Source organism: Elephas maximus, chromosome 22 (genome assembly GCF_024166365.1).
Source record: "Elephas maximus indicus isolate mEleMax1 chromosome 22, mEleMax1 primary haplotype, whole genome shotgun sequence".
Classification (NCBI taxonomy): Eukaryota; Metazoa; Chordata; class Mammalia; order Proboscidea; family Elephantidae; genus Elephas; species Elephas maximus.
The window spans coordinates 9,092,622-9,118,779 of record NC_064840.1 but is presented as its reverse complement, the minus strand read 5'-3'; the positions used below and the strand labels follow the sequence as shown (position 1 = coordinate 9,118,779).

The following is a 26,158-nucleotide window of genomic DNA, read 5'->3' as shown; positions in this document are numbered from 1 at the left end:
ATTACAGCCTTATTGAAGAGTTTATATGCTTTTCGAATCTTTCTTTCTTCTAAGGAGATTTGACCAGTGGAGTTTGGCCTGGGATCCCTTTTCCATGTAAAAAGCAAACAGGTGCCTGAAAGGTTTCACTCTATTCTGGGAGAAATCTGATAAATGTTGCAGGGCAGGATCAGGTCAGGCTCCGTAACTTGCTGACAGATTATTTAGTGGGTGCCAGGATTGACTCGCCACGTTATCTCAGATTTTAATGGTTTTCTTGTGAAGGGCATTTGTAGATGAAACTAATTTGATTTAAAGTTAATTGTGGCTGTTGGATCAGAGACTGGTTAAGAAGTTCCTTCCTGGAGCAGGCAGGAGTTTGAAAAGAATGATTCATCAGATTTCACTGCAAAGAGTTTATAATTGCATTCTGTGTTTTAACATAAATTATTGCTTTTAAATTCATGGTGAACTCTTAACCCAAGTGAAAAAGAATTCCTCAAAAGAAGCCCCTACTACAATGGGTTGGAGAGGGATGCTGGTGAGGAGTGAGCTTCTTGGATCAGGTGGACACTTGACACTATGTTGGCATCTCCTGCCTGGAGGGGAGGGTAGAGGGTGTTAGAAGCTGGCGAAATGGATACGAAGAGAGAGAGCGGAGGGAGAGAGCGGGCTGTCTCATTAGGGGGAGAGTAACTGGGAGTATGTAGCAAGGTGTATATAAGTTTTTGTGTGAGAGATTGACTTGATTTGTAAACTTTCACTTGAAGCACAATAAAAATTGTTAAAAAACAAAAAAACTCAGCATTCAAAAAAGAAAAAAAAAAAGAAGCCCCTACTAATTTGTCTTAAATCCTCTTAAGAGTTTCTCAAATCTCATAACTGCTTGAAAAACAAACTAAAAAGTGGTACTTATTCCCTCTCCACCTCTGCTTTGTTATTGTTGTTGTTATTTAAACTTTGTATTATGGAAAATTTCAAATATATACCAAAGTAGAGATGAGCTTACTCATTATACAACTTCAACAATTAGCCATTCATGGCCAGTCTTGTTTCATCTACTCCCCCATCATTCCCACCCCGAGTTACTTGAAACAGATCCCGGACACCATGTTGTTTAGTCAGCTAATTTGAAATTGCCCCGAAGTGAAATCCTATTGATTGGTTGGTCATGTAAGATGGGGAAAGCCACTGCCTCACAGTGATATTCTTTGTCACCCTTTTTACTATTTTCCAATTCTATTTCCTCTCACTTTTTCAGAATGTGTTCCCTTTCTGTTTGATAACTGGCATCACCAGGATAATAGGGTTCCCTGTGTCCATTATACATTAAGCCATTTTTTCAGGGAGACATATATGTATGTATATATATATATATATCCTACTTTTGTACCAGATACATTCTTAAAAAATGCGTGTGAAAGTTGAGTGTACAAACAACATGAATGTGTATATGGGGAAGAGTACATGTCAGTTCTCAGAAAGCCTTAAATATTATGAAACCCCTAATTAACATTTTAATTATAGAATTAATATATGCTCATGATAAAATTTAAACAGTATAGAAAGGTGAAAGAAAAACCCTTTGTTCATTAATTCTTTGCAGTCCCTTATTTCCCAACCAACTACTGTTAATATTTTTTATATATACTTCCAGAAAGGTTTATATATGGTCATTTAAAGCCTCTATAATATACATACCTGACATTGTAGTTTTCTCAGTTTGTATGAATTTAGTAGATAGAAACAGACTTAAATGTTGGAAAGAACAGCTACTTGGTGCTTTGCAGAGGGTTGGTGTTCTTAATGATTTCCAGCTCTGACTCAGTTGTATTATCAGTAGCATCAGCACTTTTTATCAATTTTCATTCTTTATTATAAAATACAATAAAGTATTATTAGCACAAATACTCCTATACAAAAATGACAATCCTGCTGAAACTGAACTCATGGCTGGTACGCAGTGCCACCCTGTGGTAGCTCAAAATGTTTATTCAAGGCCTTTTAGTGCGTTAAACCTGAGGGCTTTTTATTCTGGATTTCAGGGCAAATATGTGTGCTAAGAAACCAAAAAACAAACCAGTTGCCATTGAGTTGATTCCAACTCAGGATGATTAGTATATACTAAAATTAACTGTTAGGAGGAAATGGGAAAGAATTCCTGACAAGTTGGTAAGAATGTTCTTTAATTTTTTTTTTTTTTTTTTTAAGGGGTTGCAGATGGTGTAGGAGGATGGAGAGACTATGGAGTTGACCCGTCTCAGTTCTCAGGGACTTTAATGCGAACATGTGAGCGTTTAGTAAAAGAAGGACGGTTTGTACCGAGTAATCCCATTGGAATTCTCACCACAAGCTACTGTGAGCTGCTGCAAAATAAAGTACCTTTGCTTGGTAAGTAGATCGCCTATTGTAGTTCTCTCAGTTTGTTTGAATTTAGTAGATAGAAACAGATTTAAATGTTGGAAAGAACAGCTAACTATCCAGTAGATGGTTAAGAATAAAGAAAATGACTCACGAGCCTAACTTTTTCCTGAGGCTCATCCCACAAAACAGAGTTTGATAGAGAAGCTATAGACCAACCAAAATACTTAATACTGCTTGGTAGGAATGTAAATAGGTACAGCCACTTTGGAAAACAATTTGGTATTACTGAATAAACAGGACATATGGTATACCTCAATAGTTCTTCTAGGCATATACCCTAGGCTAGAGAAACTTGCCGGTCTTAGGTGCAGGAATGTTCATAGCAACATTGTCACTAATACAGAAAACTGAGAACAGTCTGAAAGTACATCAATAGTCAGAAGATGCATCGTGGAAAAGAATGACTTAAAGTGGCCTGCAACATTCAAGAACATATTATTAAGAGAAAAAAGGAAATTGCAGAATACCACTTAACAGTATGATTACATATATTTCAAGTACAGAAACAAAAAATTTTAAATGTATTGTTTAGGGATTCTAAAATATGAAAGAAAAAGCAAAGGAATCTAAAATTCAGGATAGAGATTATTTCTGAGGGAGGAGGGAAGGACTTGGGGGCTGGGTATTTAAAATTCAGCTGATTACCTGCCAGGAGTTCAGAGTGGGAGGTTACCCGCTCCTGTGTGCAAATATGTACCCAGGGTCTGCTAACAACAGTTTGCAGAATAGCGTGGCACAAAACAGGTATCTGTTAATCTTGTATTAGAAAACTTAAAGCCAAATGCATAATGCTGATCTGGTATGCTAATGGAGCATCCTTTGGCCAAGCTGTGTTTGTTAAATTATTTCCTGGAAGCTTTCCCAACAACTTACCCAGCCTTGTAAGCAGGATCTCAGAAAGGGTGTCATTAAGTTTCTGCTAATTGCCAGCATCTTCCTGGTTACTAGAGTCCTTCCTCCCAGGCACCATCCACTGCAAAAATCAGCCTCTGTTCTTTGTTAGTGGAGCTCTCCATATTGTAGAATTTTGCCTTCAATTTTAAATCATTTTGTAAGAAGGGGTTCTTTTCACCACACGGCTGTCTTCTGTCTTGTCCGGTGCTGTGATTAACCAGCTTGTTTTCCTTCTAACTGAAGAGAAATCTTGTCTTGTGGTTTCGGTATACTGCTTTGTCTTAGTCCCCTATTTTGGACACGTAATTTGGAGCTGGCCTGGCACAGTTAAACATACTAGATTCTATTTCTAGCACCTCTTTGTCAACAGGCTATATGACTTTGGGAAAACCACTTAACCTCTGACCCCCCGCTTCATATATTAAAAGGAAAGCACCCAGAGAAACAGATCCCAGGGGGCTAACTCTTGCACGTTTCCAGGAGGACTCTGCCTTGGAATAACCAGTTAACAAAAGTACCCTGTTTTTTTGCACTTTAAAGCCTTGTTTTTGATATGTTTTTTCTCTTATTCCCATTTCACTTCCTGTTCAGCCTTATTTGACTGGGAGATCATAAGAAAATAAATTTAAGGACATATTAGAAGTTCTCTTATATTGGGTATTATAAATACTTTTTTCTCCTAAAAGACACATTGAAATAATCATTTGTTACCATTTTGACACGTACATACCCCTCTCACCCAATCTGTACATCTTAAAATCAAGCATATTTTGGCAAACACAGGCTGCTGAGTTTTATTGAACCTTAGTTAGAAATAATTGTAAATAATGATAACTTTATAAAATTAGATTATATATATTACATACAGTGAAACCTGTGAGAGCCAGAACTCGATGGGACTGCCTTGTTTTTCTGGGTCTTGAAAGTTTTCCACCTTTGCCAGGGTGCGGTCTTTCTACTTTCGTATCGCTCTCTGTTGGTGGAAAATATTTGAGTTTTCCTTCTCTGACAGGTTTGCACCTTATACAGGTCCAGCTTTCACAGGTTTTACTGTGTGTGCATGTTACATATATACTTTTTTAATCTAGCAATTACTAAAAAGCCAACAAAGCCATTTTAATACAAAGGACAAGCTGATAGCTGTGACCGTGGAGTTTTTTTTTTTTTTTTTTTTTGAGAATTTCCAGCTGCTCATGGGCCTGGGTTGGCATCACAGGCTAATTGCTGACAAATACTGCCTCAGATACCCTTAAGTGAATGTGGAAACTGAATTCAACATATCTTAAGAATTTGAGGTGTCAGTCTTAATGAGCTATCCCTTTCTCTGTTTCCTGCGCAAAAGACTTGATAGTAGTTTACAAAACAAGGGACTGAGTGATACAAATATTTCCATGTTAGTATCAGGGATTTGCCTGGTACCTGCCCGAATCAGTCAGTCCTTTGTGCACCAACACTGTCGTTCTCAGCCCCCTCTTTTCTTCTTCCTCCTCTGTGCCTGCTTGTTCCCCTCAAACACATAAGAGTGATGAGCTCTTCTTTCCCAGTATTAGGCGTTCGGGCCCTGAGCCGTATGCATCCATCAGTAATTTGAGGAAGCAACGGAGGGGTGTACATCCCAAGTCCAGGTGATTCTGTAAGGCTTGTCTTGCATTCGTTTGGTGCTCCGTTGGATAATAAAGCTTCGTCAGGAGGACCATTTTGGTTCTAACTCAGCTGTTTACTGCCACAGGGGTAACAAAATGATAGCCTAGGTTGTCAGTGAGTACTAATGAGTCACCACAAGTCCTTCCTGCAGCAAAATTTTCAAGGCTGTGCTATTATCTGTCATTTTTCATTCTCTAGAATATAATCCCATCAGCATGGAGAAGATCTTTTGCATGGTGATTGTGTTAATGATAAATGATTGGAGTTTTTTTGCATTGAGTTAGGAAGGAAAGGTAATTGGTGATCTTAGCTCTAATTGTGGTAAAGTGGGTTATCTGACGGCACTGCAGTTAGTTATGGTGCCTGTTGTTTTCTTTGACATCTAACAAATAGAAGAATCATTAATAGAAGATGTCTTAGCATGAAGTTATGCATTTTCATGAAGGAAAAATTAACAGCAAAAAATTAAGTTACCCATAATCCCTCTAATAAAACTTTTAATATTTTAGTGGTTTATGCTCCCAGATTTGTTTTTGTGTATGTTTATACACAGAATAATGATAACAGGTATAGTGTAACCTGTGAGAGCCAGAACTCGATGGGACTGCCTTGTTTTCCTGGTCTCCCAAGTTTTCCGCCTCTGACAGGGTACAGCTTACCATTTTTCTCTCACTCTCTTTTAGTGGAATATATTTGAGTTTCCTTTCTCTGACAGGTTTCTACATTACACAGGTTACAGCTTCTGCAAGTTATACTATATTGAGTTTTTACTGTGTGCTCACAACAGCCCCTTGAAGTAGGGACTTTGATGTCCCCTGTTTTGTTATGTCGCACAAGTTGGAAAATGATGGAGCTGGGATTTAACACAGCTGGTTCCCCAGCTTGGTTTTTTTTTTATTTTGTAACTATCATCTTAACACTTTGGACTTTACCAACTATTGCCTTTTTTTTTTTTTTAATAAATTTCATTCTTTTTGGTGTACAGTTCTTTAAGTTTTGTTTACACTTTTTTTTTTTTAAGGACACTTCAGTACTAGTTTCTAATCTACTTGTTTCCTTTTAAATTTCTTTTCAAATATATTTCTTGAACATAATTTTGATGGCTATTAAATAGCTAACACTATATGTTTTAAGTATTTGACATGGTTTCACTCATTTAATCCTTACAAACAATTCTATGAAGTAGTTACTATTACTCCTATTTTTATAGATGAGGAGGCTGAGGTACAGAGAGGTTAAGTCATTTGTCCCAGGTCACTCCGCTGGTAAGTGGCAGAGCCAGGATCCAGACACAGGCAGGCTGACTCCAGGGAGACCGTACATCCTTCCATTCTATGGATGGAATGTGATTTATTTAACTAGTTCCCTCATTTTAGATGTTTAGGTGCTTTCCATTTTTCCTGATCTTAAAAAAGTATTTTCAGTCTTGTTTGCATCTCCAATGACTTTCTCAGAATAAATTCTCACTAGTGGAATTGATAGATCAACGGTTACGCACATTTTTCAGGGCTATATCACCTTTCAGAAAGGTCGTTTAATTGTACTCTCTCCTCCAGGTAATGAGAGTGAGTGTGGTTTCCTACACTCTTGCCATCCCCGGCATTGTCTTCTTTTGACCTCTTGTTAAACTAATAGGCAAAAATAGTTACTAGTGAGGTGATCATTTATTTCTTGACGAACTGCCTGTTTTCCTCTTTTGCCATTTTTTTGTTGGTACGGTATAGGTTTAAGTTTTATTAATGGATCTGTACTAGCATTACCAGACTTTCTATCTGGGGAAGCATTACCAGACTTTCTACCAGACTTTCTATCTGTGCGCCGTATGCAGCAGAGGTGCACAGATGCATCTTGGGTACTGCTCAGAACGTGGCGCTCTCCCCTCGGAACGTTAGTGGTCCCCGTAAGGTGAGCAGGTTGGTTTCCCAAGCTACCTGGGACAGTTGGTCTTGTTCCTTCCTTGTGAGTCATTTATGAGTCTCCAATAAAAGTTCTTCATGACCTCAACAGGTGGAAATCCAGCTTAAAATTTTACTTATGTGCCCCGTCTTAAATGTTAATGAATTTCATGGAGAAGGCTTCCTGCCAATGACTAATGAGAAATGTCAGGAAAATGTAATGTTCTTGTACTGGCATTTAAATATTAAAATTTAATATTTCAACAACATGCAGAGCTTTTGAGCATTTGGCATAGATAATCACACTGTTGGAAAAAAAAAATAGTGTGGTTAAAGACCAGCCATTTTTATTGTTTTCTATCTCTGCAAATGGAAGAATTCAGATCACCATTGGCCTACTTACTGTGTATAATGTAAAAAATCCCTTTTTCTTACCCCACCATGCTGACCCTGATCAGGTTACTTTTGACATTCATAGGATTCTGGAGCATATCTTAGAAAGGTCCTGTTGAGGCAAAGGAGGTTCAAATAAAGGCATGTTGTTCCCAGGGACTATGTGATAAAAGTAGGTATATAGAGGCAGCCTAGGAAGAGAAAAATTGATGGAAATCATTTGGGTCCCTAGGTAGCAGCACTGCCTGCATCGTGGTGCTGGACAGAACTAGCCACCGCCTACACACAGCAAACCTGGGCGATTCGGGCTTCCTGGTTGTCCGGGGTGGCCAAGTCGTGCATCGGTCAGATGAGCAGCAACATTACTTCAACACTCCGTTCCAGCTCTCCATTGCACCACCTGAAGCTGAGGGCGTCGTCTTGAGTGACAGGTAATCTCCCCTCAACACGATTGTGAGTAGCATGTTGCTCATCCCCAGGCCCGCTCTGCTCCCCCATAAGTATGGTGGGGGTAAGCATTTTCCATTTTCATGTAGAATCCCTGGTGGCATAGTGGTTAAGTGCTACAGCTGCTAACCAAAAGGTCAGCAGTTCGAATCTACCAGGTACTCCTTGGAAACTCTATGCGGGAGTTCTACTCTGTCTTATAGGTTGGAATCGACTTGACAGCAACAGGTTGGTTGGTTGGTGGGTTGGTTGGTTGGTGGGTTGGTTGGGTTGGTGGGTCGGTGGGTTGGTTGGTGAGACAAAAAGACCCACTGAGAACGTTTTGCTTAAACTTTATATTAGAACCAAATCAAATTCTGATAAACACCCGATAATTGGATAAGACTGTGAAAATGCTACTTCAAGCTTAGAGGATAGCCAGATACAGTTTTTCATACCAACACCATGTAGTACTACATAGAATTGTATGTGGTTAGGTGTGCTGGAGAAATGAGTTGTTCATGCGTTCCAGTGCCTGTACGAGATTTTGCAGACTTTGTCAGGAAAGAGCACAAACACAGACAACCTGATTTGTTTGTCCCGATAGCTTCCGGATTCTCAGGGCGTCCTGTTACAGGCATCAGCTAGAGCTTGCAGTCCATGCCAAACATGTCAAGGCAGAGTTAAGGGGCAGGAAAGGGAATCAAATGTGATCTCAGATTTCTTCTTCTGCGTGCACTGGCTGGGCTTCCCCCAAGGTCACTTCTTGGGGCTAGGGCTGCGTGCCGTGTTTGTGCCATCTCAGGATGCCGTGCTCAGCTCCCCTGCGCCCAGTCCAAAGCCCGGCACCAAGGTTTCCTGACTGGGACACTGGCTCCTGGCTCCGAAAACAGTCGCTGCTTCCCCGTGGTTGTTTGTTCTCAGTCTCTGTCACTCAGGTCAACTCTTTAGATCTGTGTTTGATGTTCAGGGTTCGTAGATTGTCATGTATGTGATCGATTCACTTGTTTTTCCGAGTCTTTTTTGCAAGAGGGATCTGAGGTAGCTTCTACCTAGTCAGCTATCTTGGCCCCCAGAGTTCTTCTGTGATGATGCTGTTGCGCTGTTCTCTTTGACTCCTGATGGCTTCTCACAGTTCATTTTTAAGACAAGAACCTTCTAAGACAATTGGTACTTTTTTCAGTTAATTTTTAGTATTTATTTACTTATATTTTTTCTCGTTGAGAATGTACATAGCAGAAAATAATTTTTGCAGTGTTTTCTAATACGAGTGTACAGAGTAAGGTTAAGAAGACAGCCTCAAATTTTACTGCCACTTAACCACTTTGCAGTGACAGGTAATCTGCCCTTAGCACCATTGTGAGTAGCATGTGGCTTATCCACAGGTCCCCTCTGCTCCCCCGTAGGTACAGTGGGGTAGGCAGGACCTGGCACAGACATTGTTGGCAATTCATAAATGTTTGTTAAATGAGTACCATATTTTTATGCAAATGTTTGCACCTTCTACCAACCACTCCTTCCCCCGTGAGATATTTTCATGAGGGCAGCTATGCCAAAAAAAAAAAAATTTTTTTTTTACATGTCACTGTAAAAAAATTAGCATAAACTACTTTAGGTGAAGGGAAAGACAGCACACAATACAGGGGAGGTCAGGACAATTGGATTAAACCAAAAGTAAAGAAGTGTCCTGAATAAACTGAATGCTTCGAAGGCCAGCATAGCAGGGGCAGGGGTCTGGGGACCATGGTTTTAGGGGACATCTAAATCAATTGACATAATAAAATCTATTAAGAAAACTTCTGCATCCCACTTTGAAGAGGGGCATCTGGGGTCTTAAACGCTAGCAAGCAGCCATCTAAGATGCATCAATTGGTCTCAACCCACCTGGATCAAAGGAGAATGAAGAACACCAAGGACACAAGGTGATTATGAGCCTAAGAGACAGAAAGGGCCACATGAACCAGAGACTACATCATCCTGAGACCAGAAAAACTAGATGGTGCCCGGCTACAACCGATGACTGCACTGACAGGGAACACAACAGAGAACCCCTGAGGGAGCAGGAGAGCAGTGGGATGCAGACCCCAAATTCTCATAAAAAGACCAGACTTAATGATCTGACTGAGACTGGAAGGACCCCGGTGGTCATGGCCCCCAAACCTTCTGTTGGACCAGGACGGGAACCATTCCTGAAGCCAACTCTTCAGACAAGGATTGGACTGGACAATGGGTTGGAGAGGGATGCTGATGAGGAGTGAGCTTCTTGGATCAGGTAGACACTTGAGACTATGTTGGCATCTCTTCCCTGGAGGGGACATGAGACGGTGGAGGGGGTTAGAAGCTGGTGAAATGGACACGAAAAGTGAGAGCGGAGGGAGAGAGCAGGCTGTCCCATTAGGGAGAGAGTAATTGGGAGTGTGTAACAAGGTCTATATGGGTTTTTGTGAGAGAGACTGACTTGATTTGTAAACTTTCACTTAAAGCACAATAAATATTATTTTAAAAATTAGCATAACGTGCTTATGAAAATACCTTGCAGGGAGGAGGAAATGGTTGACAAACGTAGAAGGCATACATCATTTCTAAAAAAATATGGTAATGAACATTTTATAACAATAGATATACTCTAGCAAGTGCATGATGTCACTACTTAATGGCTCTTATTAAACCAAATCTTAAGTCCAAACTAAAATAAAACAGTTACTATTGCCATCTTTTAAACTGGAATGATCATGTAATTAAGAATTGCCCATGTAAAGCTTGTCGGTGACTCTTGGAGAGAGCCAAGCACTTTTACTTTCAGATTTAGACAGATTACCATATTTGGAAGAGTATTTGACTATAGATGATTTGTTCAGTTGACTGTAATACATGTTCATTTTAACTGTAATGGAGTGGGGAGAACTCAGAACCCCAAGGCCTCAGTAGATATTAAGCTCAGCTAACAGTTTTGGGGTTTAATCTTCAGGTGCTTTAATCTTTATTCATTTGGCGTTCTTGCTTGGGCTTCTGAGTGCCAGAACGGTGCTGCTGCTGTATCTCACACGTTGCTTTTGGAGACAGTCTGCTTAGGGACGCCTTCTGCCCAGCCTGCCCCCAGGTGAAGATGGCGTTCCTCGGAGCCCAGAGGTGGCTGGCTAGCATGTGATTTCGGCTCGTGTTTCGGTGCAGTCAAAACTTCCCAGCAGCACAGTATGTTCAATCAAGATGGGCAGAGCTGCAGCTGGCAGAACACCAAGCTCCCGGGCGGGAGGGTTAGAAAAAGAGGACAAACTGTCCAATGGTAGCAAGTCTCTCACAGGCAGAATAGCAAAGGACACTCCCGGGGAAAAGCAACCTCAGCATAAAACCGAACTCCAGTGCCAACCTGCTTATTAATCTAAACTTCTAGAATCTGATCAGTTTCCAAAGACTGAGCAAATGTGAAATGTCTTGCATTGTTCTCTTTATTCCTCGGAAGGAATCGACCTGTTTTCTACCAGTTTTACAACCTTTTTTTTTTTTTTAACCCCCCCTCCCCACTCACCATGGTTATTATGGGTCCCTTCTATCTATAAGGAAACCTTGGTGGCGTAGTGGTCAAGTACTATGGCTGCTAACCAAGAGGTCAGCGGTTCGAATCCGCCAGGCGCTTCTTGGAAACTCTATCGGGCAGTTCTACTCTGTCCTATAGGATCACTATGAGTCAGAATCAACTTGACAGCAGTGGGTTTGGGTTTGGGTTTTGGTCTATCTGTATCATTTTAACCTTAACTAATAGATGTTCCCTTAGTAGCTGTTTTGACAACATATTTATTGTATAAATGTGTAACTGAAAGTTTATTCCTTGCCAAAGTGCATCACAGAGCTTTTAGAACTTCTTTCCTCCATGAAGAGAAGACGAACCAGACATTTTCTCATCGTATTTCATGTAAATCACCAGCACGTGTAGGTTTTTTGTGTTTTTGTTTTAATGTTTTTTCTTTACAAATGTTACATCATGCTGCTTACACGTTTTTCTGGGTTTTTCTGTCAAGCTTAGGGTCCTTTGGTTCTACACCCGTTATGTCCCCCGCTCTCCCGGATCAGTGTCTGAATTGTTTTCCTGGCTGTTGTTCCCTCAGTTGGGGTTGGGGGAGAGGTTTCCAGGTTAAGATGGATTTTCAGATATCGCCATTCTATCACCTTGGAGGCCAGGAAGCAGTAGCGCTGGTCTCCTGAAGTGGTGGAGAACCAGCCTCAGAGGGACCATCAGCTCTTTGAATGTGTGGTCTTTTCTCCCCACCTGGGTTCTTAGGTCTATTTCATCAGGCATCATCAGAGGAAAAACCTACCATCTGTCTCTCTGAAAATTTTGCACTGGAAGATACACGGTGATAAATCTACCACCTACGCCTGCCCCCAGCCGCCCATTTCTCTCCTCAGAGGCAGCCATGTTAGCAGTGTCTCTGAATCCTTCCAGATCTAGTCCTTGCATCTGCATCTGTGTATCTCTCCTCCTTTTTACAAAAATGGCTGCATCCTGTACACACTGCACCTTGCTTTCCTCACTTAGCAATATATTGAAGGTTTTTTTTTTTCTTGATTTGGAGTGTCACTTTGTTTCTTCATTATTTATACATTCAACAGATATTTCTTAAAGGCCTACTATGTGCCAGACACACTAATAAATAAATACCTTGTGAATGACAAGCAGTGTGTGAGCACTGGGAGACATATGGGCCTTACTATGGCAAAACCATTGTAGGGTTTTAAATTAAAGTGGCTTTTACAGGATCTCTGTGCACCTTTCTTTTCCTGGGTATTCAGCATCCCCTTCTTACCCTAACGGAGCCTCCCGAGAGCCAGATTCTAGCTGGCCGTGAAACTGATGAGTGAGCCTGAGTAAGAGAGGATGGAATTTGGCTCTGAAGAATTAGGAAACAAAGACTTCTTTCCACTCGGATTTTAGAGGCATGTTACTGTCTGACTCAGAACCTGTCCTCCTTTCTGAACCATGTGTGACTAGTCATCAGACTCAGTGTGTCTTGGTAGGATGTGTTATGCTTTTGAAATAGTTGTCAGATTTCAGTGAAATTTTCCATGCTTAGGAATCTTAACCTAGAAATTTAACCTAGAAGTTACGGGTTTTTATTATCCACTCCATTTCTTACTGTGAGCACCACTAGCATAAATTCCTTTTTCCTGAAGAAGCTTTACGGCATTGCATAGAGTGCCTGTAGGAAACTTTGAAGTGTATCTGTAAGAGGTTTTCTTAACTCTGGTCCTCCCCTGTCCTTTTCACAGCCCGGATGCTGCTGACAGCACATCTTTTGATGTCCAATTAGGAGACATTATCCTGACGGCGACAGATGGACTGTTCGACAACATGCCTGATTACATGATCCTTCAGGAACTTAAAAAGTTAAAGGTAATTAACTCAAAGGTTTGCCCTTGGAAACAGAGTGGCCCTCCTCGAGTGGCTGAGTTTTATTGATTGAGTTGCATTGTCCATTTTGGTAGTGTTAGAAAGGAATGTTTTTTGAACTTTAGGAAAATAATAGTAGTTCTGATCTTTCAAGCAATTATAAATGGAACTATTCACAGTTGGAGAACTTGGAGGTAGAAAAGAGGCTTCTCATACAAGCATGTAGTAGGGCGGTAAAGCTGAGAAAAGTCCAGATGAGGACATTTTTTGTTTTATTATTTTCATGGTGTTGGCTCCTGGTTTCTTTTTCCCTTTTATTCCTATAACAAACCCAGCAGGTGTTGATGCTGGGAAAGACAGGAAATAGTCATACCAGAGCCATCCAAGGGCAGCAGGCAGCCCAGAACCTGGATGTGATCTGAGCTGTCACCAGTCAACGAAGCCTTCCAGACTTGTCCCACACAGAGAGTGGAAGGAAGTGAAAACCAGTCTTTCCATAGTCCTCTGGCTTTGTAAAAATATAAACTCTGGAAAAATTAATCTTTTCTCGTAAGTGTCTTTTCCACTGACCAGTATGATTTTAGGCAAGTTTTTTAAACTTTCTAAGCAATGTTTTTCTTCCCTGTAAAATGAGAGGTAATAAAGATCCTATTATACAGCGTTTTAGTGAGGATTATCTAAGGCCAGGCATATGAAATCTCAGCACCGTGCCTGGTGTACAGTGTTCAGTAACCATTAGATGCTTACATGTAGCAGGCACTGTGCTATGTGTGCTGACAGTGGTTAGCAGAAAAGACATCATCCCTTCCTTCATGGAGGTTAGTCTCTAGTGAAGAAAAACAACACAGAGAATATATGATACAGTGCTGGTGGTCAGTAATAGGAAGAAAAATCAAGGAGGGTAAAGGAACAGACAATAGAGGGGGCCGCTATTTGAGATGGATTAGTCAGAGAACGCCTCTTTCAAGAGATGGCATCGAAACAGAGACCTATATTATTTACACTGAAACGGTTTAGAACCACAGAATGTTAAAGCCAAAATGGGCCTCGTTTTCCCGTCTCCATTTTACAGATGAGGAATTGAAAGCAGCAATGATAAAGGTATGGCTCAAGATTATATAGCTAGACAGGAATCTTTCATCATGATAGAAAATCCTAAAGGTTTTTTCAGTAGGGCAGCTGTTGGCTCTTACTAGGAGAACAAAGCGTAGTTGGCAGGGGAATACATTCTCGAGCAGGGAAACTTTTGAGGTCATTTTTGAAATGTTATCAAATCCATATTTTCAGTCCATCCCATTTTAGCAAAACTGCCTTAAGAATCTCAAGTGGGAAAAAAAGCAAAAATGAAAATTCAAACCTCAGGGTGCAAAGCCACCCTAGCAGAGAACTTTCTGATTGACATCTTGCGCAGGCAGCACTGGTGGGCTCCTTTATTTTAGTCAAGGTATAACCTTTTATTGTTTTCTTAAGCTAGAATAAAACTTAAATGGTGGAAAATGTGGTTAGATAAATGTTACTGACTTAAAAAGTGGTATTTGTGAGAAGCATATTTGCATGCAGGAATCATGAGGTAATTCCAGTAAAAAACAATTCTCTCATTCTTTCATCTTAGAATTCCAATTATGAGAGCATACAGCAGACTGCAAGAAGCATTGCTGAACAAGCTCATGAGCTGGCCTATGACCCAAATTACATGTCACCATTTGCACAGTTTGCTTGTGACAACGGATTGAATGTGAGAGGTAAGCATTCTTCGCGAAGATCATAGGGACTAATCTGGGACATGGTGGAATGGGAGCATCTGAGCGGGGAGGTGTGAGGTATGCTAGAGTGTTGGGGTGACATTGTATCAGTGTCCTATCCCAGCCTCCTGGCTTATAGCCTTTGTCTTTGACCAAGGTCAGCAGGCCTTAACCCTGGAGGCCAAGAGCAAGTGCATGTCATCACTCTTTCCCACAGAGGGTATCCTTCAGAACTGGACTCTGTTGGCTGCACAGGCAGGCGGAACCTGAAGCCCTTTATTGCCACCACTGCACTGCTTGGACTTGGGCCCAAAAGGCCTCCGAGCTCTGCCTGGCGGGCTTAGACATTCCTTACAGTTTAACATTCTGCCCTTCACGTGTCTGACATTTCATTTCTCCCTTCCTCTGGTTTTATAGGTCTCGTTGACAGTATTTGCCTGCCAAATTGCCACAGCAGGTTTGAAAAGGGAAGCAGAGTTAAACTGTCCTTGACTAGAGAGTCCTCCAGTCTACTGAGAGATATGTAACTGGGAGCAGGCCAATAGATAGCTCAGTCTAAGAGCTGGGGTAGCATGTTGATGGCAGCGTATCAGACTTAGTAGAGTCGGCCAGTTTCTTATTGTATGACATGTAAAGCATTTCTCAGCCCCATGGAATTGTTAAAATAGAAGCACATGCCATAGCTGTTTTGCAGATTACAATACAAGCCTAGTCCTAGTTTCAGAACATTGGTTATGTTTGTCCGAATTAGGATTGTAGATAGAAATGTGTAACTTTCTCGGTAGCCAAAATTTATCTTAGCTAGGTTTTTACCGTGATTGATATAAACAGAGTGTGGCAGTGGCCATTTGAACAATGCTCCTGTTGAAAAGGAGTGGGAAATATATTTTTAAAGGTTCCATTAAATTACATGTAATTTCTTGGTGTTTTTAACTATTTATCAAGTTTTATTGTTTTTTTTTTTTTAAATCCTTTTTTCTACTAGGATATGTTGACAAACCAAGTCTGCCTGAAGTGCAAGCATTTTGTCTCCTAGCACTTAGGTTTTACATCTTGATGGACTTTGCTTTTACAGTGTATTACTGCGTTTTCATTTTAGGCGGAAAGCCAGATGACATCACCGTCCTCCTTTCAATTGTGGCCGAGTATACAGACTGACTCATCTAGATGTCAGCTCCTGCCTTTCCTTTCACCGTCCCAAACTGTCCCCTGCCGTGTGCTGATTCTGCGGGCGGGACCACGTTTCTTTGCCACTGATTCTCACTGGCCAGTGATGTGAACCTTTGGCCTGTCTTTTTGAGACCCAGTTGAGCTCTTTGTTGAGAACCACTACTGTCATTCACTAGCTCATGTCTGCCAGCAACAACTGAAGAGGATCGAGATTTGAAGACTGGCCTTCGTTTCTCCTTGTCCTTTTCCGTGATGGGATGGGGACTTTCAAAGTCAAAATGGCCGTTACCTTTCAAAAGTAGTTGAAGCGTTGAAAATGAGTAATGTTGGTACAGCAAATTCAAAACTACATCGTGTAAAGGGATTTTTAAAATCTAACAAATCAAATGTTATGATACGTCTATTAGAAACATATATATTTCATCCAAAAAAAGTTACATGTGTACTACACAAGCATAGTCTTTGTTATGATGATTGGATGTGGCTTTATGTTTTTTTATTATAAACTCCTGTTTTTTCAGGGGTTTATAGTTCTGCTCTAAAACTTTGGCTCCGGGTTATGGAATCTTGATCCTGGGAGCTTTTTTTGTTAGAAATTGGGAGGAAAATTCATTTTAGTTCTTTGGAAGCATATGTGTCGTGCTTTTTAAAAGATGCTTAATTGTGCTCTTGTGATTAAATTTTGGCCGTTTGTTGATTAGTCCAAATCACAGGCTGGTGGCCCAATCCATAGGAGGGGTGAGGGAGACTCCTTACCAAATTTTTTTTAGTGGATGTACTACTCAAGGATGTCAGACTCCTCAACACCTAGAAATTAATGTTATAGCTGAAATTCCTCCCAGCTATCAGGTAGGATGCCCCTGCATGGTAGCTCAAAGCCCGCAGGCCTAATGGGTTGAATGGACAGCATGTAACTTGAATTTTGTTGGCTTTTGATGGTCATAATACCCAGAGTCTTACTCTCGGACCTTTTATTAGTAGCCCTGCTTTCTCTAGAGCGTGCACCAAATTCATTGCGCCCACGGGGAAGGAGCATCGTGTGTGCAGCGGCAGCAGCACAAATGTCCACAAGTAAAACTTCTAGTGATGATATGGTATTTGTAGTTGCCCTAAACAGACATTTAGGGGTTTCTGAATCAAGCTTAATAATGTTTACAGTTTCCAAATAGCCATTTTGCAGTGTATAGTCTCCTCATAAAACTATCCCGCATTCAGTTTCCCATTATCTGCAAGCCCAAACTTATTTTTAAGGTTTGTGTACAAGTTGACTGCTGTAAAGATATATATTTTGGGGTCAGTTTTTTTTCTTCATTAACTTGGTGGTAGAAAAATATATATACTTAGAAATCCTTAAATTAAAGCCATGTTTTATATATAAGCCAGGTAACATTGATGTATAGATGAGAATGCAATTAAACCCGATAGGAATCTACTTGAGGAGAATATAGAAAGTCTTTTTCTCTAAAGGAGATACTTACTCCCTGGTTTATTGCATTAAAACTTATGTTTGAGGTTACCTCAACTTGTTTTAAAAGATTTTGTTTTGTGAATTTGTACTGTATATTTGAGTAACTGTCAAGCTTTTGTTTTATTTAAAATTGTTTAACATGTACCATGTACATGTCATTACTATATTTCAATGCATCATGCTTGTAACAGGCATTTCATTTATAATAAGAATGAGTTATTCATTTGTAAGCCGTTCAGTAATTTATCTACTATTCCTAAATTGGCATAATGTTAGGTATCTTCTTTGAATCACCTTTAATTACATGTCAGAATGCCTTAACTACCCTAATGTGACAAAACAATTCTTTGCTAGAGGAGTTGGGAGGGGGAGGGTTGGGGAGGATGGAGGGAGACTCAGTTTAAATAATGAGAAATTGTTGTGCAATGATAAAACATGGAAGCGTGAATGGCAAGTGGCGGGGTATTTATTTTGCACAAACTATTCACAGTCTTTGTATTTAAAAAGTAAAGAAAGTTGCATCCAGAAGGGCTTTGTTGGGAGGAATACATTTATACTTGGGCCGACAACTTCTTTTGTTTGGGGTTTTTCATTATTTCTGGTCAGAGGTACGTAGCCTTATGACCTGGATATATTTTGCATTAATTTTCCAATGCCTACACTTAATTCCTGGGAAGAGCAGTGCCAGTCAGGTTACTGGTTTTCTTCTGCTCTTGTTTAACCCATCAAACACAATCGTTGTACAGCTAGCTTGGTGGTTTTACACAGCTCCTTTAATCAACTCCTTTTTTGAGAAACGGTCGTTAGAAATTGACGATGTGTTCCAGTGATGTTGAAAATAGTGGGACAAGAATTGATTTTCACAGCGGAATTGACTTTGGACCTGGCCTGTAGGTCAGTAACATGAAGTATTTTCTCTGTTTTCTTTTCCTCTCTGTCCTTTTTGTATCATGCACTTAATTTTGTGACTGTCGGGGGTCTGTTGGAGTGCCACTTACCAAGCAGCTCCTCTCCCTCTCAGTGGTCAGAGGCTGCATTGGACCCACACTAGAATTCCAGGTCACAGGGCCCCAGCCTCTGGGGATGTGACTGTGCTGTACCACTTGGTGGGTCTGACTCTGAACCTGATGTGTGTGCTCGTTATATTTTAAGTCAAGCACTATAAACACACACACACATTTGCCTCATGTAATGGGACTTTTTTAACAAGAGAAAAATTGGATTTCTAATTTACATATGGCAAATTATTTATCCCTCTCTGGATGCACCAAAGACCAGTAAAGTTTATAGCTTTTCCATCTATATTTATAAAGCAATACTGTATTATAAAAGTCAATATTTTTATCACATGCTTGAAATTTTTATTTTGTTCTGTTTTAAAATGTGCACTCTAAACATATCAGAACCTAATTTCTTCCTATGAACTTAAGCTGCCTGCGCACAAAAAAAATTTTTTTTTTACCGAATGGAGATGCAGTAGAGTCCATAGGCTCTTGAAAACTGAACTAAGGAATGAAGGGAAAAAACAAGTTATCTGTCCTGAATTACTCTACTGGCTCAACGTGATTGATGGGTACTAAGTCACAAAAGAATTCATTCCAGGTGTGCATGTCTGGGGGTTGGCCTGTGTCTAGATTAGAAACTAGATTTCAAGCTTTGCATGCTGGGAGAAGACTTTCCTATCAGCTGCTTTTGTTCTGGGTAGAACACTAGCCCAGAGATGGAAACCGCCTTCAGTACCACCAACCTACCACACCAGTAACAGGGCAGGAGTTGTGGGAGTTTCCCGAGTCGCTGTTGATGTTTCCGAGATTGTGAACCAGACTGGCTGGGGCTGTACGTGTGTCTCTACTTTGGGGTGAGTTCATGGTTCTCCGCCATCCTAGATCGCCTATCTTTGGTAGAAGCTACAGCACCCAATTTCCCTGGAAACGGTATCACATTTTTGCATTTAACAAATTTTACAGTATCAAAGAAACAAAATTTGCTTATAAAATGAAACTATGAACAAAAAGTATTTGGATTCTATCTGTAAAAATAAATACATAATAAATTCAATCTTTTGCAAAATTGAACCTATTAAAAACTGTCCATGTCAAAATTTTAACTGTAACCAGGTAGTTTGTGTCAAAGATGGCTAAATAACGGAAGCAAGTTTGAATCTGTATATACTAATGAGCTGCTTTTTCTGTTGAGACTATCGTTATTTGTCTTACCCAAGAGGCAATTACCTGAATTGGATGTCTGAAATATAACTTATGCAGGAATAGTTCTGTAAATACATTTAAATAAACTGTAAAGATATTTAATAAATATAGTATTTATACTAATCTGTGTACTCTTTTTTAATTTCAGTATTAGGTAAAAATAGAATATCATCCAACAAGACCCTGCCCTTGACATTGAGTTTGTTGGTCTCCTTCAGGTCATTTCTAAGGCTCTTGGTGACTACACTTTGTAGCTGTCGTTATCGGTCTACTAGTTTTTCTGCTTTGGCTCTTTTTCACCAGCTGGTTTATTTATTATATGACCTTAGCTTCTTCAGAAATCCATCAACACAGATTAACCAAAACTGCTTTGCACCTTCCAAATGGTAATGGAGTGAGCCACAGAAAAACCTGGTGTCTTAAATTTAGCATTCTGTATCCAGATCCTAAAATACAAATTGTATGTTATTTTACAGTATGACTGTCTTGTATAGACCAGTGCAGCATCCAGGCTACTACTCAGCATCAAGTGTTCATGACCTCAGTCCCCTGCCTACTACGATGAGTGAACTGGAAACTTCAACAAAGACACCTACCGTTACTCTTGTGCATAAAAGTTCTCTGTGTAGTCATCTTCATTTGCTAAGAATATTAGGATTTCAGTGTTAATCATCAGTGTAAGCAAAAGATACATAAATGTTCAGCCTACTGTGTGAAAGGACTAAATTAAAATTATGTGGGCATTGCCAGTTTCCCCAAAAAGCTTGGTGAAAGCCCGTTTTCATTCACTGAGGAACATCTTGGTATGAACTTGAGTTTTTATTAGGTTATTGTGGGTAGCTGTGACTCATTACTAAGCTACAAGAGCCAGATTTGTTCTGGTTTCAGTTAGAACTCTGTTCACAGTTCTAAAACCATACGAATCCCCCAGCTATCTTTGTTTATGAATTTCTCACCAAGTCTAAAGCATAGTTGCTTGCCAGCTAACATTTCCTTGTGATCTGGTGGTTTCAAAGACTTAACAAGATGTTACAGAGTCCAGTGTGTTAGGTTATGACTGACTGTAAACAGGTTTGTGGAAGGAAGAGGCACACAGTATACAATACTACATAACGGTGTCTTTGTGCCAGACTTTTTAGTCTGTTTTTGCAGGTGAGAAGCTAATTCTTAAAGGGCAAGGAACAGACACTTATCTTCCACCTTGTTCCCTTCCATACCTAGGCTCTCTTGCACGTAGAGGTTGCTGCTCTATGTCAGATAATACAAAAATTTTTGGCATCATTTCCATTAAATTCTTTTCTGCATCACACTGAAAAAAAAAATCGTATCAGAAAAATCTAAGACTCTGAAATAAAATTTTACAATATATAGAAAGACTAAAGTAAGGGTGGCTCTATATTTTTATTTTTGGCCTTTTTTCCCCCAGGGTTTTTTAATCTAAAAATATTTTAACAAAATATCAGCAGCAATGTACAAAAAAAGTCATGGCATTACATGAGAAAAGGCTGCATACCTTTTTACTATTTCTGAAAGCACCAAAGCTCACATTTGCAATCAAGTATGAAATACACCTGTCTGCTAATCACAAAATTTGTTTCCAGCTATACTGATGCACTCCAAATGTCTGCTGATGAAAGGTTAAATACCTTTATGAAGCTGATGAAACTGAAAAGCTCTAGAGTGAGCCTGCATTGAACTAAAGAATTCTAGTGGGGTTTTCTCTGCAGAGAGAACTCTGGACCCTCCCAAGTAGCATCACGGATTTAAGGTGAACTGTATTACAGCTTGACAGGCACTTATTTCTAGATAAAGTTGTTGTATAAGATGCCATTTAGAAGAGCAGAAGCCCATTCTCCATTTCATCTTGCAAGTCTAAAACAATATGTACTAAGTGTAAAAACATGTTTGAAATGCAAGTGAGCCAGTATATGGCCTGGGGACCAGCTCGGTACCCGTGCTTAAATGTTAGAATGTGGAGAGACTGCCATCATTCATGTCCTCTTGGCTGCCATTTGCCAGACCGTCAGAAGGGTGCTTGAAGTGTTGTTGCTGATCAGAAGAAACTGCTCCAAAGAACATGCAAGAAAACTGTAGAGACAAAAAAGTTAACCGTGCTGTTTATTCCAAAGTGAAAGTTCAACCAACCAACCAAAAAAAAAAAAAAACCCAAACCAGTTGTGGAAGATGGAATATGGGACCGACCTGTAACAGTACTCAGTAAACACTTAGAGCATTGAATTAAAAAATAAGTAGATCTTACCATCTAAATTCTGTCCTCAAAGCTTTTTATACAGCATAAAGTGATGACTTTGAAGAATATTATTTCTCCTTTCAAATTTCTAATTGTAACTAAGAAACATTATTTGAGATACTTCAGTTTCTAATAAAGTTTATTTTCAATTCAATAGATTTCATAAGGTTTAACACCATAGTAGTCCGTGAAGCTTCTCATCCATCTAGTAAAATGTTGGTAGTATAATAAAATGTAATTGGGACCCCACTATGAAGGAATTTGTGATGATTGTTGGAATGAAGTTTATGTTTGTACTACTACGAATAAACGATTTCCCAAATTTGAAAAATAAAATTAGAAGAAGGAAACTTATTTTAGGAAATCACAAATTTAAATGACTTTAGCATGTTATTTGTATTCAAGGATAGAGAATACTGTGTTGTTGTTTGGTACCATCCAATCAGTTCTAATTCATAGCGACCCTATGTTCAACAGAACGAAACAATGCCCAGTCCTGTGCCATTCTCACAATCGTTATGTTTGAGCCCATTGTCGCAGCCACTGTGTCAATTCGCCTTGTTGACGGTCTTCCTCTTTGCTGACCCTCTACTTTACCAAGCATGGTGTCCTTCTCCAGGGTTTGATGCCTCCTGATAACATGTCCAAACAAAGTACGTGAAATGAAGTCTCGCCATCCTCACTTCCAAGGAACACTCTGGCCATATTTCTTTCAAGACAGACTTGTGCATTCTTCTGGCGGTTCATGGTATACTCAATATTCTTCACCAACACCATAATTCAGAGACATCAATTCTTTGATGTTCCTTATTCATTGTCCAGCTTTCACATGCATACGAGGCAACTGAAAATATCATGGCTTGGGTCAGGTGCACCTTAGTCCTCACAGTGGCATCTTTGCTTTTTTAACACTTTAAAGAGGTCTTTTGTGGAGCCCCGGTGGTGCAGTGGTTAAGCATTAGGCTGCTGACCAAAAGGTTGGCAGTTCAAATCCACCAGCCACACCTTGGGAACCCTATGGGGCAGTTCTACTCTGTCCTATAGGGTAACTATGCGTCGAAATCAACTCAGCAGCAATGGGTTTTTCAGAGTTGCCCAATGCAATGTGTCGTTTGATTTCCTAACTGCTGATTCCATGGGTGTTGATTGTGGATCCAACTAAAATGAAATTCTTGACAAACGCCAGTCTTTTCTCCACGCTTACTGGTCCACTTGCGAGGATTTTTGTTTTCTTTATGTTGAGGTGTAATGCAAACTGAAGACTGTAGCCTTTGATTTTCATTAGTAAGTGCTTCAAGTCCTCTACACTTTCAGCAAGCAAGGTTGTATCATCTGCATGTCACAGGTTGTTAATGAATCTTCACCAATCCTGATGCCACATTCTTCTTCATATAGTCCAGTTTTCTCAGATTATTTGCTCAGCAGTCAGACTGAATAAGTATGGTGAAAGGATGCAACCCTGATGCACACCTCTCTTGATTTTAAACTATGCCGTATCCCCTTGCTCTGTTTGAACAACTGCCTCTTGGTCTATACTATACTTGATACTATAAACAATCATAATTTATTGTGGAACACAAGTGACTCAATCTCTGCTTGGATATGCCTTGTTAGAAATCACTGAATGAGCAATTCAACTATTGTGTATTGATACTCTATAAATCAGACTTTTCTCCATTTCAGACTGGCTTCATCCCCTCCTCCATCAAAAAGTAAGCAAATTAATCTTACAGGTTATTGGAGGTAGGCTGTGACAGGAAGATTGGGAAGGGAGACAGGTGATGAGAATTCTTGACTGAGACGTAGTCCCATCTCAACATTTTCCTTTTACCTTCCTGAGATAAGGGGAGCCTGGTGCTTCCTCTGCCGTGCCAGCACTACTTTCTGGAACTTCACTGATGCCTCCTTCTGCTCTTTTCATCCTAGGGGTGCTGCAGTTTTCCAATGCAGAGGTCTTTGTGGAAGACTTGGTAGGATGGAGCCTTTCGGGTGCTGCTTTTCTCGAGACACACTCTGGGGCCTTGCTGGTCACATTTTTACCCGTCTTTGAATTTGACTGGATCAAGTCTGACCTGAGGGATTAACAGGGATTAAATGAATGAACTATTGTCTTTGAAATATATTTTTAATCTAACAAATGAATCATTGTGAGATGACAGTGATGGCACTGGTTTGGAGAAGGTACTGAAATAACATGGAACAAATTGTTGAAAGCTAAGATTTATGTATGTGATTGCTTAAAAATTCTCTCAACAGATTAAAAAATTTTCAGTAAAGCAACCCAAGTGCATGGACACTATTTGTCTTATGGTTAACAGGACCAAGTTAGAAAAACAGTTAAATAAATTATGATACATCTATATGATAAAATGTGCAGTCATTAAAAATATCTGCAAGCATAATCAGTGATATTGGGACATGCTCATGATACAATATTTTGGGGGGAAAAAAAGGATAAAAAACTACATATGCTGTTGCAACATTATTCACAATAGCCGAAAGGGGGAAGCCACCCAAGTGCCCATCAACAGACGAATGGGTAAACAAAATACGGTCTGCCCATACAACTGATATTATTTAGCCATCATTAAAATTAAGAGTGTTGGGCCTGAAAAACAAACAAAAAAAGCTACATACACTGCATGATCCCAATTTTGTTTTAAAATATAAATAAAACTCTGCAAGAAAATACAGTGAACCAAAATGTTAACAGTGATTACCTCTGGGTGGCGCAATTATAGATGATGTTTATTTTCTTCTTTTCTGTATTTTCCAAATTTCCCACAGTAACTGTGTATTTTTACAGTGAAGCCCCCGCAGAAAGTTAACATAAAATCAAAAAAATAATAATAAATGTCCTTATGTCTGAGGAAGAGAGTTTGAAGTAGTAAATTACTGACTTTGCTATGAACCTTCACACTGTGTCACTTTTAAAAAATGAAACCTATAATTTGGAAATGTTAAATTTTGGTCAGAAGAGAAGAGGCAAGATTAGTGACAGTCCTATGCTAGTTAGATCTTACTGTAGCTTCTCCTGATTCAAATTTCTGACCTTCTTATGTTCTATCCCCAACTGTTTCCTAAATGAATGCCACTGAATTATTTCAGAATAAGATTGTGCAATGGCTTTTCTCCAACCATTCAAGAAGTTAAAACATGGCCTTACCTTTTTAGTTTTTGTGAAAGACACAGTGATTGCGGTGAAGATGTCCTACTTGGTACAACAACTAATGTAGCCAAAATAAAGTTGGCTTCCAATAACATATCATCAATACTTAAAGCCATAGGTCTACAAATGGAAAATCAGAGCAAAAATGACAGTCATTTTCTTACAGACATTAGGAAAATGTTAGAATATTACAATTCTGGCGTGAAAAAAAATGTAGAAGTCCTGTGTCTTTTCACAAATTAACAGTCCTAAGAGTTGAAAGGGCCCTCAGAAAATCATCAGATCTAATTTCATAAAACACATTTTAACCCAATCTCATTTGAAATTTTAGTTCTGAAATATCATGAAATACCATAGTTTCATAGAGATTTAACTTGTTTAAGCCCCATGCAAATTTCTAATTAGACAATTTATTGAGCAGTGTCAAATTAAAACTGCTTTCGCTCTGCAGAAGAATGTATCTTTCTCAATCAAGTTACCAATTTAACAAAAACCATGTTATAAATTTAGCATCCTTTATATTTTTAGTTGGATAAACGTTGCTGGTAAAGTTACAGAATCTCTGAAGTGTGAATTATTTTCAAAATGATCCAAAGAGTTTTATTATGATAAAACATGTAACAAAAGAAAATAATCAAACTCGGAAAGTTTCCAAGGACCTACTTTCCAGGAAAATCAAAATAAATGGATATAGGAGCATGTATAGCTTCTGAAAATGTCAGCATTCCCTGAGAGAAGAAAACAAGAAAAATACTTGAAATTTTTATAAGCTACCAGTGAAATGTTGGATTTTAATCTGACGCAAATACTTGTGTTTACCTTTAATTCTTTGAAGCAAAATGTTACCTCAGTGTCAACTCCAATTTGAAAAAAGTCAAACTCATCTGGGCCAACAGACATCTCACTGTACACAGAATTAGTCAAATCTGCTCAATATTATGGAAAGATAATAAAATTAGTTCCATAGTTACATTTTAATACTAAGGTAAAACTGTAAGTGGTAGATTAAAAATAGCCACGAATTCTTTGACACTTCTTCACTAAGTGAATCTGGGGGGGCTCTATGACTACTCCGACCAGTAAGGTACCAAGGTCAAGATAAGGCCTTTG

General features: G+C 39.4%; 2 protein-coding genes across 4 annotated transcripts in view; one reads left to right on the top strand and one right to left on the bottom strand.

The window, feature by feature from the left end:
- Positions 1-19,721, top strand: part of PPTC7 (protein phosphatase targeting COQ7) — a 41,101-nt gene extending 21,380 nt beyond the window's left edge. The window contains exons 2-6 of the mRNA XM_049867049.1: positions 2,191-2,370; positions 7,462-7,660; positions 12,921-13,044; positions 14,654-14,783; positions 15,883-19,721. Coding sequence (XP_049723006.1) covers positions 2,191-2,370; positions 7,462-7,660; positions 12,921-13,044; positions 14,654-14,783; positions 15,883-15,941 — 692 coding nt within the window. The 3' untranslated portion in view covers positions 15,942-19,721. The remainder of the gene's footprint in view (positions 1-2,190; positions 2,371-7,461; positions 7,661-12,920; positions 13,045-14,653; positions 14,784-15,882) is intronic.
- Positions 19,722-20,830: 1,109 nt separating this feature from the next.
- Positions 20,831-26,158, bottom strand: part of RAD9B (RAD9 checkpoint clamp component B) — a 25,817-nt gene continuing 20,489 nt past the window's right edge. For all 3 annotated transcript variants that reach the window (XM_049867046.1, XM_049867047.1, XM_049867048.1), the window contains exons 7-11: positions 25,868-25,974; positions 25,712-25,776; positions 25,046-25,168; positions 23,711-23,951; positions 20,831-21,716 (exon numbers count right to left, since the gene is read on the bottom strand). In XM_049867046.1, the coding sequence (XP_049723003.1) occupies positions 21,594-21,716; positions 23,711-23,951; positions 25,046-25,168; positions 25,712-25,776; positions 25,868-25,974 (659 nt within the window). In that variant the 3' untranslated portion in view covers positions 20,831-21,593. The remainder of the gene's footprint in view (positions 21,717-23,710; positions 23,952-25,045; positions 25,169-25,711; positions 25,777-25,867; positions 25,975-26,158) is intronic.